At 43.5% G+C, this 12,050-nt stretch overlaps 1 protein-coding gene across 10 annotated transcripts in view; it reads right to left on the bottom strand.

Annotated features, from left to right (window-relative positions):
* Positions 1-12,050, bottom strand: part of LOC128566988 (ATP-binding cassette sub-family C member 4-like) — a 316,653-nt gene that overhangs the window by 172,950 nt on the left and 131,653 nt on the right. For all 10 annotated transcript variants that reach the window (XM_053564127.1, XM_053564131.1, XM_053564126.1 and 7 more), the window contains one exon: positions 1,771-1,867. In XM_053564127.1, the coding sequence (XP_053420102.1) occupies positions 1,771-1,867 (97 nt within the window). The remainder of the gene's footprint in view (positions 1-1,770; positions 1,868-12,050) is intronic.

The following is a 12,050-nucleotide window of genomic DNA, read 5'->3' as shown; positions in this document are numbered from 1 at the left end:
AGGGCTAACTGAAGGGGTGCTCAGTCGTAGAGACAAACGAGCCTCAGAGTGACCATCCAATCGCCTGAGGTCTGAACAACTCACGAACCTTCACCTGCCCAACCATGTGGGCTGCTGTGGGTTACATGAAGATACATTCAAGTCCTAAACCCTGGTACTTGGGAATATGCCCTTTTTTGGAAACAGGATCTTTGCAGGTCTAATCAAGTTAAGATGAGGCCATACTGGTGGGCCCTAAATCCAGTGGGACAGAAGTCCTTGTAACCTGGCTTATTGTACCCTCAATGAATCCCCAACAATAAAAAAAAAAAAAAAAAAGAAATTTGATACATAACCAAAAAAAAAAAAAGAAACCCAGACAGACGCAGAGAAGAGGCCATGTGACAACGAGGCAGAGATCGAAGTACCACAGCTGACAGCCCTGAACACTAAGGACAAACAGCAGGACACCAGCAGCCAGGAGATGGGAGGAAGGACCTTCCTCCCAGGGACTTCGGAGCAGGATCAGCCCTGCTGACAGCTGGGAATCAAACACCAGCAGCCAGGAGATGGGAGGAAGGACCTTCCTCCCAGGGACTTCAGAGCAGAATCAGCCCTGCTGACAGCTGGGAATCAAACACCAGCAGCCAGGAGATGCGAGGAAGGACTCTCCTCCCAGGGACTTCGGAGCCGGATCAGCCCTGCTGACAGCTGGGTTTCAAACCCGCAGCCTCCAAACTGTGAAACAATAAATTTCTGTAGTTTTAAGCCACAGGATTTGTGATTCTTTGTTCTGGCAGCTCAGGAAACAGATACACAAGCCAAGGCCCCTGTTTTCTGAACTACTAAGAATTCAGACTGCTTTTGCCATAGCTCCTGCAGCAAACATCAAGAGAAATCTTTTAAAACCACAAATGACCTCATGTCAGTCCTGCCCTGTCCTGTTCTTTGGCTTCTGTCCCAATTCCAGGCTTACTGCCCCCCGCTCAGAACCCATCTCCTGAGTCTAGGCTCTCCTTGACACACTCAGCTCTAGCCAGGCAGCCACCCAGTGTTTCCTGCAAAAATACCAGGTAAATTCCTTCTTTAGGACCCCACCATCAGCCTAACTGCCTCAATCTCCTCTCCCAGGTGACAGCATGGCTGGCACCTTCATGCCCCTGTCCCTCTATCCCCCTCACTGGTATCTATCCTGAGGAGGAATGGAAGCCCCAGACAGCGAGGACTTTGCCCTTTTGCTATGAAGGCTCTCACCCCAAACAAGTGCTCAAAAATACCTGTACAGTACGACTAACCAATCACTATACCAGGAAGGAGGGTGCTTGGACCCCCAGTGGGTTGCTCAACTACCCAACAGTCTTTCTGTTATGAATAGAAGATGCTGTTTAGGCAAATGATGTATGACAGTCACATGGATACAAAACAGGTCTTAGCATCTGTAACATCCAAATAATATACTTTGGCATAGGTCATGGAGCAGGGAAGCAAAAAGTTCTAACTAAAATAGCATCATTACCTGTAACAATTTCACTAGAACATTTAAAAGTCAGTTATTTTGATGTAGCAATTTGACACACTGTAGGGTAATATGGTTTAGAACATAACAGTGACATGCCCATAAATCCTATGAATTTATCCTCAAAGCATGACTCTCAGGGCTGAGAAGAAACTTAAGATTTAGGAAGAAGAGGGAGTTTCTCAGGAAGCCCAAGCAGGGCGACCTGCTGGGAGACTCTTCATTCAACACACCTGGGTATCAGAAAGTTCAGGAGACCTCTAGAAATTACTCACATCTTTTAGTATCAGGATCTGACTTGCAGCTTTGAGATACTGCAACTGATGAGTCACCAGAATTGTGATCTTCTCGTGCAAGGTTTGACAAATACACCTGTCAATTGTAAAAGGTACCATATTAAAAAAAAAAAAAAAAAACACACCACATAAACGAGGTGCTCCAAATTTGAAAAACATTCATTTTGAAATCATAATGAGATAAAGACAACACAGTAAAGATCTGTAGTTATACAAATACAAATATAAAACAAAGCTGACCAGTTCCTCAAATGTATTAGCAGCAAAGCTGTGTCTTGCTCAGGCAAGAAACTCTAGTCTACTGAAGGAGGTAGTGCCTGCAAATTTTTTTCCTTCTAAAACACAGTTTAACAATTATGTATTTCATGATGAAAAAACAAGTGAACAATAGTGAGATTTCAAAACCTGACTAAACTAAAATACTAATTATTTTACCACTGAATACAATAGGGAAAAGAGAGTGAGAGAAATAAAGAGATCAAAGTCATGTAACAATGTGGTCGATTTTCTTAGATGGTTTCATAGGTGATTATTTATAATGTACATATTCACCCCCCCCAAAAGTGGAGGGGGCTTAAATCCTTGGTAAATTCTGCCAGAGTACATTTTTCCAGATCCTTCTTCCAAAATAATAGTGGATAGAAAACCAAATTCTAGTGAGGCATCAGTTCCCATGATACTTCCAGTCTCATCTAAGAAGCAAAACTTTGCTCATTAGGACTAAAGAACCTTGAAATATGAAATGAAGAACAGAATCCAAATGGGCCAGAATTTTGGACCAAACCTCAGCACTCCACCTCAGAGCACTTTTACAGGAACCCTGCAAGAGCTCCCACACTGTGAATGTAGCCCTGGAATCAAGCCCACCCACCTCCTACAATGGTCTGCAGGTCCGGAGGTCCGCAGGTGAGTGAGCAGGCAGGTAAGGGGTCTGGGATTCACAAGCAGGAGTCCTGGCAAACACTCTGGGTTCCCACATCCTTGCAGGGAGCAAATTTCATGAACCTGGCAAAGACACGCCCTACTGAGGTGAGTCAGAAGAATTCTGGAGAAACACAGGATGGAATTTAATCCTCCTCTGCCTCTTCCTGGCCTGACAATGCTGATGAATTACTGAACGTCTCTGAACCTCAGTTTCTCATCTCAAAACAAGGCTCATGTCAACTCATATGCATGTTCTGAAAAGCAAAAGCACTACTCTGTAAAAAGGGCCCAGAGTTGGGCGGCACCTGTGACTCAAAGGAGTAAGGCACCAGCCCCATATGCCAGAGGGATGGGTTCAAACCCATCCCTGGCCAAAAAATGCAAAAAAAAAAAAAAAAATAGGGCCCGGAGTATAACTCATGCTCAATAAACCAGTACCATCCTCAACTCTTCCCCTTAACCCACAATAAGCCATTAGCTTTCAAAAGTCAGGGCTTAGAAGTCATAAGAGGGAACTTTGAGACTTCGCCTATGATCAGAACCCAGACCCCAGCCTGCAGATGTGTATGTTATCACTTCATTCTTACAATTCAAAAGGATTAAATTTTCCCTTTTGACAAGTCTTAGTCTGGCTTATTTCAAACCTAAGTTTCTTAACCTAGAGAACCCTTCTTCAGGCTTAAAAATAAAGCTTTTAATGGAACTGTCTCTCCTTAATTCAAAATTGTATGCTCCTAATCCCTTTGAAATAAATACCTGAAGGAAGATGTTCCCAATCAAATCTAATGGGTTAGCCATGTCCGCGATCAACCAAACTCCAAAAGCTGCAAGATGTTTTCTTCCTATCATCTTCCATCATAGATGCCATAGTATAAATAATTACATTACCACTGCAATTGACAGCTTTAAATTTTCCCTAGATTATGCTTTCCATCAAAAATCTTTAAAAAAATACTCTATAAATTTTTAAGAAAAACCTTCAGTCGTACGCAGTGGCTCATGCCTAAAATCCTAGCACTCTAAGAGCAGATTAGAAGATCACTCAAGCTCTAGAGTTCAAGACCAGCTTGGGCAAAATGGGGATCCCGTCTCTACTAAAAACAGAAAAAGTAGTCAGGTGCAACGAGCAGCGTGTGCCTGTGGCCGTAGCTACTTGGGAGGCCATGGCAGGAAAATGGCTTGAGCCGAGGAATTTGAAGTTGCAGTGAGCTATAATCATGTCACTGCATTCTAGTCTGGGTGAGACAGAGTGACTCTGTCTCCAAGAAAATAAATGAATGAATGAATGAATGAATAGTTTCAAGTCACTCCACAAAACCAAAAAAAAAGAGAGAGAGAGAGACTGATCCATAGCAGTAATTTGACTCTCGTCCTATATACAGTAGATGATATATACAGGGGCAGAGGTGACACAAATAAGGACAGAGTCACCACCTGCACTCATGCTGTCAACACGTTAGTCAAGCAGCTACAAAGTGCCGGGCACTGCTCCACATGCTGAAGGTACAGCCCCTGGTCAAGTGACAGACAGCATCCTGTGTCGTGTAGAGGAGACACATCACATTAACACAGACAACCTGCTGTTGGGTGGTGATGTGAGCCATGAAAAGGCCAGGGGAGGGCTGCGAGTTTCAAGGGAAAGGTCGGGAAAGGGCTCTGCAAGGAGGTGGCATATAAGCCAAGAACCAGCATGCGTTTCACAGCCCAGAGACGGGTGAGGAGGGGAAGGAGTGACCCATCGCAGGCAGTGGGCAGATGGTGAAAGGGCATGGGGCACCCTGGGGGTACAGGAGGGAAAGGCAGGCAGGCAGTTTTGCTTTGCAGCCCCCACCAGGCCCTCAGACAGAAGGGACGAAACTCACAGAGTGTGGCAGAAGTGAGAACAGGCAGGCTGCATTCAGGGTGCCCCACAGAAGTCGGCACGGATAGAGCACCTGGTTTGTGAGGGGAAGTCCTAGAAAGGTGGAGATGGGGGGGGGGGGATGGATGGCGAAGAACTATTCACCCTTCAAGGACCTGGAACCGCACCCACCAGTGGGGAGTCTGTGAAGGACTCCCAGAGGGAAGGGGAACTAGAGCTGTGGTCTGAACGTCTGTGGCCTTCCCCAAATTCATGTTGAAACCCAACAGGATGGTAGTAGGAGGTGGGGCCTCTTCACAGGAAATCTGCCCTCATGAGTGGCATTAGCATTCCTTGGAAAGAAGAGTGAGGGAGCTCCCACCCCTCTCCCCTGAGGACGCAGCAAGAAGATAGACGGCTGGGAACCGGCCACACAGTGAGCCCTCAGCAGCCGCCTAACTGCTATTGCCTGATCATGACTTCCCAGCCTCTAGTACCGTGAGAAATAAATTTCAGCTGTTTATAAACCATCCAGTTTGTGGAATTTTGTCACAGCAGGCAAAGTAGGCAAAGACAAGCAGGGAGACCCCTGTGTAGGAGATATGATTAGAATAGACTTGGAGTACTAATTATTCAGATGGCAGAAGTCTGAGAATTGGGGGATTTCTAAAATATAATACAACAAAATCCGTAGCTTGCAATAAACCAGACTGGCATCAGTTAATCTAAGGCCCCTCACCTCGTACATGTGATAGAATCCACTAATGTTTACAACGTATAGTTGTAAAATTCACAAGCCTTAATAAACTTGGGCATATATTCATACTTAAAGTAAAACTGTTCATGACAAATGGAAGTGAAATTCGTTTGCTTTTAATACAAAACACTTCGTATTTCTGAGCTTCGACACAACCGCCATCTTTCATAGCACATTGTTCAATCCAATTTTCTAACTCGTTGAGAACATTCTCCAGTTGCTGCTGAGTGATTTCCTAAATTGCATTCGTGCTCCCTGCCCTAAGTTTCCCCAAAGAATGTGATTCTGATTAGCAAACAACAATTTTAACAAGCTTGCTTCTATCAAGTGTATATCCAAAGTCATTAAAGCTTAAAGGTATAAGAGGACTTTATAAATACCTCCTGTGTTCAAAGACAAACATAGGGAAGCTTTTGAGATGTGTGTCCTGATAGCAAGTGAGAACACCTTCCTCTCACCTCCCTGGGGACTCCAATGCAATGCAGTTCTTTATTACTCAGAGCCCCAAAAAGAACGGCTCTGAGTAATAAAGAACTGGTAAGGACTCACACAAGACTCCCGCAAGCCACAGAAGCCCCTCTCGGCCAAAGGAAAAATTCATCAAGTCACAATCTACAGCAGGCAGGAAAGGAGAGTCAGATCAGAGACCAGGGCAAAGCAAAAGGCCAGAATGCTCTCTGCATTCTAAGAGTCAGTACTACCACCCACGTCTGTCTTCGTGGGACAAAATATGCATTACATAGTTTACCATTTCAACCATTTCTAAGTATACAGCACAGTGGCACCAAGTACATTTACACTGTGGGGCAACCATCACAACTCTCACCTCCAATGGTTTTGCCAGCCAATACACAGTTTGTGTACACACCTACCTAGACCCTCAGGTTCAACAGATGGCCTAGTATTCCAGCCCCTGGAAGCCAGAGCCTGAAGGTGAGTTACTGTCAAGCCCGAAAGTGAGTTACAGGCATGGTGGCTCACACCTGTAATTCTAGCACTCTGGGAGGCTGAGGCGGGCAGATTGCTTGAGCTCAGAAGTTCAAAACCAGCCGGCCTGTAAGACCTCATCTCTACTAAAAACAAAAAAACGAGCCAGGCCTGGTGGGCACATGCCTATACTCCCAGCTACTCCTGAGACTGAGACAAGAGGAGTGCTCAAGCCCAGGAAGTTGAGATTGTGAGCCATGATGATGCCAAGGCACTCTACGCAGAACAACACAGAGAGATTCTGTCTCAAAAGTAAAAAGTGGGGGGTGGAGACAAGATGGCTGACTGATGCCAGCTTTCCACAGAGGCTCCCATCCAGAAGGAGAGTTAAGGGCAGAAATTTAGCACGTAACCTAGCGGATTAGAGCTGCACCAAGACAGAAGATTGAAGAATGCACATCAAACCCCCTGAGGTGAGCTGCAACCCCAAGGATATAAACAAAAGGTACAAAATCCATCACCAAGCGGACAGGAGTCCCCTCCCCCATGAGAACGGCTCGGAGTGCCCCACAAACAAATGAGCAGAGTTCAAAGGTCCTCCCACTACACTCCACGGGAGAGACCCTCTAAAAACTGGACCTACCTCCCCTACTAGGGTGCCATGACATTCTCCTGCCAGGCATAAAACTGTATAAGACTGTATATATTCTCTACCTGCAATTCTGAGCTCCAAGCACTCCCCTCCACTCTCACTCTGAGGTCTGGAGGCCTGTCCCCTAGGAGTCCAGATTCTTGGGTGTTTTCTCGAGAGGTGTGGACAGGGCATGAACTGCTGCTGGTCAGTGCTGGTTCTGCGGCATGGGAGTGAGGAGAGTAAGGTCGACTGAAAGGGAACCACAATGGAGCAGTGGTGCCCTGAGGCGCAGAGCAGCAGCTGTTTTTTGGCAACAATAGGGCTCACTCCCGGATATTCCAAAGGCACACGCCCCGTCTCCCTGGGCAACCAGAGGAGGCCGGGCATCTTCCCAGGTGGCAACCACCACAGAACAGATCTGGGATGGAAATGCAGGCCCCGTGAGTAAAGGTTTTCCCTGAGGTGGTACCGGCCTGGGTGGAGTGCGGGGACTAGAAAATGGATGCGCAGAACTGGGAAATTCCCAGGGTGGGGCTGACCCAGAGGACCACTTTACTGAGACAAAAACACACCCGGCCCTCAGGGGGATTGTCAGCCTATAGACAAAGGAAGGCAGGAGGCTAGAACTGACAGCTAACCAAACACAAACCTGCAGGAGCAAAGACTGGACCTGAGGCGCAGGCTCTGGGAACTCAAAACAGCTTCTCTTCTGCAGGTGAATTTAGCAGGGACAGAAACAAATTCCCGCAAATTGTTCTGTTCTGTTCTGTCAGTAACATCAATCAGGGGCAGGGCTGCAACTGCATGAACACTCCCCAGCCTCCATCAAGCGCCTGAGGTTGTCAGGCCTCACCTCTCCCTGCTGGATAGGGGCAGAATGCAGTGGACTGGCTGAGCAGAAACAGATTTCCTTGTGATTCAGGCAGGTACAAACCCCTGGAGTATCTGTTCACTACAGGCAACTGGGTCACAGCCCTGTGTGGCTATCAGTGACTGGGTGTGACAGAGGTGCAAGGTGGGGAAGGAGGCATGAACCTTCCCAGACTAATCTATTTGATGGGTGGGTACTCCTGATTTAACGGAGCACCGGAGAAAGTCATATCTGAGTTGTCACAAGACCCCTGTGATCCAGCTGCCAGAGACCTTTTAAACTCTCCCACCTGAGACAGGTACTGACTGAGACAATTGATTTGGACTTTTTGAACTGAGCCAATCGCCCGAGGACTATTCCAGTAGTACCCTGGGTGTGTGGTTGTAGGAAGTTTTGATTTTCCTTTTCCAATTGTTGCCTGTGGGGGGCAGGGTGACTTAATTGCTGGTATTTCTCCACAGCTGAGACTTCAACCCAGAGTAACTGTTTCACTAAGGTTGAACAGAGAACAGCTGAAAACAAGACAGAACCACTTAGCCCCACCACACCAAACACATAGGTCCCCAGTTTCTCAGGCGTAGCACTGTACAAGCCCTCGACAAAGCTCCAGTGGAAAAATCAAACGGTGTAAAACAATCATGGGGCGGAATCAGCAGAAAAACTCTGGTAACATGAATAACCAGAATACATCAACCCCACCCCAAGGAAAGATATGGCAGATGTAACTGAAGATCCCACTCATAAATAGCTAGCTGAGATGTCAGGAATCTAATTCAGAATTTGGATTGCAAATAAGATTAATAAAATGGAGGAAAATTTGGAATCAGAAATTCGAGGAGCAATTCAAAAGTTGTCTCAAGAATTTAACGAATTTAATGACAAAACCACCAAAGATTTTGATGCACTGAAGCAAGAATTTGCAGCCCTCAAAGATCTGAAAAATACAGTACAATCCTCAGTAACAGAGTGGAGCAAGCAGAAGAAAGGATTTCTGACATGGAAGACAAAGCCTTTGAACGCTCACAAACTCTCAAAGAGGAAGAGAAATGGAGAGCAAAAATGGATCATTCTCTCAGAGAGCTCTCGGATAATTCAAAAAAGGCTAATATCTACCTCAATGGAATCCCTGAAAGTGATGATGTGGCCTTGCAAGACACAGAGGACCTTCTCCATGAAATTATGAAAGAATTTTCCAGACATGCGAAAAAGATTCTGAAATTCAGATAGCAGACAGTTTCAGAACCCCAGCACGACTCAATCCCAATAAGACATCCCCCGGGCATATCATAATTAACTTCACTAAAGTTAATATGAAGGAGAAAACTCTGAAAGCAGCCAGATGTAAGAAATCCATTACCTACGAAAGGAAGAATATTAGAATGACTGCAGATCTGTCTGCTGAAATTTTTCAAGCCAGAAGAGGGTGGTCATCGACTTTTAATCTCCTAAAGCAAAATAACTTTCAACCCTGAACCCTGTATCCAGCTACACTGAGTTTCATTTAAGATGGAGAAATTAAATACTTTAATGACATTCATATGTTGAAGAAATTTGCCATAACCAAACCAGCTCTTCAGGATATTCTCAGACCTATCCTCCATAATGACCAACCCAATTCTCTACCACTAAAGTAAACTCACTCAGAAACGTTGGATCAAACTCCAACTTCCACAGTGGCAAAAGGATTAAAAATGTCCACTGGACTTTTGAAAAACTCGATACCCAAAATTTTACCAGACTTATCAATATTCTCCATTAATGTGAAGGGCTTAAACTGTCCTCTAAAGAGACACAGGTTAGCTGACTGGATACAAAAACTCAGGCCAGAAATTTCCTGCATACAAGAGTCACACCTTACTTAAAAGATAAAAATAGACCCAGGGCAAAAGGATAGTCATCCATATTTCAGGCAAATGGTAATCAGAAAAAAGCAGGTGTTGCAATTCTATTTGCAGACACAATAGGCTTTACACCAACAAAAGTAAGGAAGGATAAGAATGGTCACTTCGTATTTGTTAAGGGTAATACTAAATATGATGAGCTTTCAATTATTACTATTTATGCACCCAACCAGAATGCACGTCAATTTATAAGAGAAACTCTAACAGACATGAGCAACTTGATTTCCTCCAGCTCCATAATAGTCGGAGATTTCAACACTCCTTTGGCAGTGTTAGATACCCTCTTTCCCCCAAAATAAGACAGTGTCTTATTTTAATGTGTGCTCCCAAAGATGCACTAGGTCTTATTTTCAGGGGACATCTTATCTTTCCTGTACTGGTCTTATTTTCAGAGGATGTCTTATTTTTGGGAAACAGGGTAGATACTCCAAGAAGAAGCTGAGCAAAGAAATTATAGATTGAAACCTAACCATCCAACATTTGGATTTAGCAGACATCTCCAGAACATTTCAACCCAACAAAATTGAATAAACATACTTCTCGTCAGCCCACTAAACATACTCCAAAATCGATCACATCTTAGGTCACAAGTCTAACATCAGTAAATTTAAAGGAATAGAAATTATTCCTTGCATCTTCTCAGACCACCATGGAATAAAAGTTGAACTCAGTAACAACAGGAATCTGCAAACTCATACAAAAACATGGAAGATAAATAACCTTATTCTGAATGATAGCTGGGTCAGAGATGAGATTAAGAAGGAAATTGCCAAATTCTTGGAACAAAATGACAATGAACACATGAATTATCAGAACATCTGGGATATCGCAAAGGCAGTCCTAAGAGGGAAATTTATAGCACTACAAGCCTTCCTCAAGACAATGGAAAGAGAAGCAGTTAACAACTTAATGGGACATTTCAAACAACTGGAAAAGTAAGAACATTCCAACCCCAAACCCAGCAGAAGAAAAGAAATAACCAAAATCAGAGCAGGATTAAATGAAATTGAAAACAAAAGAATCATACAACAGATTAATAAATTATACAACAGATTAATTAATAAATAATTAATAAAACAAATCAATAAATTAATAAATCCAATTTATTAATAATTAATAAATAAATCCAACAGGTTTTTTGAAAAGATCAATAAATAGATAAATTTTGGCCAACCTAACCAGGAAAAAAAGAGTAAAATCTCTAATTTCATCAATCAGAAATGACAAAGATGAAATAACAACAGACTCCTCAGAAATTCAAAAAATCCATAATGAATATTACAAAACTTTATTCTCAGAAGTATGAAAATCTAAAGGAAATTGACCAATACTTGGAAGAACGTCACCTTCGAAGCCTTAGCCAGAATCAAGTAGAAACGTTGAACAGGCCCATATCAAGTTCTGAAATAGCATCAAACATACAAAATCTCCCTAAAAAGAAAAGCCCGGGACCAAATGCTTCACATCAGATACTACCAAACCTTTCTTTTCTTTTTGTTTTTTTCCTTTTTTTTTTTTTTTTTAATTTTCATTGTTGGGGATTCATTAAGGGTACAATAAGCCAGGTTACACTGATTGCATTTGTTAGGTAAAGTCCTTCTTGCAAACATGTCTTGCTCCCAAAAGGAGCGGCACACACCAAGGCGCCACCCCTCTCCCTCATTCCCTTTCTCTGCTTTTCCTTCCCCCCGACAATGACCTTAATTGTCATTAACTGTCCTCATATCAAAACTGAGTATATAGGATTCATGCTTCTCCATTCTTGTGATGCTTTACTAAGAATAATGTCTTCCACTTCCATCCAGGTTAATACGAAGGATGTAAAGTCTCCATTTTTCTTAATGGCTGAATAGTATTCCATGGTATACATATACCACAGCTTGTTAATCCATTCCTGGGTTGGTGGGCATTTAGGCTGTTTCCACATTTTGGCGATTGTAAATTGAGCTGCAATAAACAGTCTAGTACAAGTGTCCCTATGATAAAAAAATCTTTTTCCTTCTGGGTAGATGCCCAGTAATGGGATTACAAGATCAAATGGGAGGTCTAGCTTGAGTGCTTTAAGGTTTCTCCATACTAACTTCCAGAAAGGTTGTACTAGTTTGCAGTCCCACCAACAGTGTAAAAGAGTTCCCTTCTCTCCACATCCACACCAGCATCTGCAGTTTTGAGATTTTGTGATGTGGGCCATTCTCGCTGGGGTTAGATGGTATCTCAGGGTGGTTTTAATTTGCATTTCTCTAACATATAGGGATGATGAACATTTTTTCATATGTTTGTAGCCATTCATCTGTCTTCTTTAGAGAAGGTTCTATTCATGTCTCTTGCCCATTGATATATGGGATTGTTGGCTTTTTTCATGTGGATTAATTTAAGTTCTCTATAGATCCTAGTTATCAACCTTT

This window comes from Nycticebus coucang, chromosome 15 (genome assembly GCF_027406575.1).
Source record: "Nycticebus coucang isolate mNycCou1 chromosome 15, mNycCou1.pri, whole genome shotgun sequence".
In the NCBI taxonomy this organism is placed as follows: Eukaryota; Metazoa; Chordata; class Mammalia; order Primates; family Lorisidae; genus Nycticebus; species Nycticebus coucang.
Note: the sequence above shows the minus strand (reverse complement) of the source record. Positions and strands in the feature narration are given on the sequence as shown.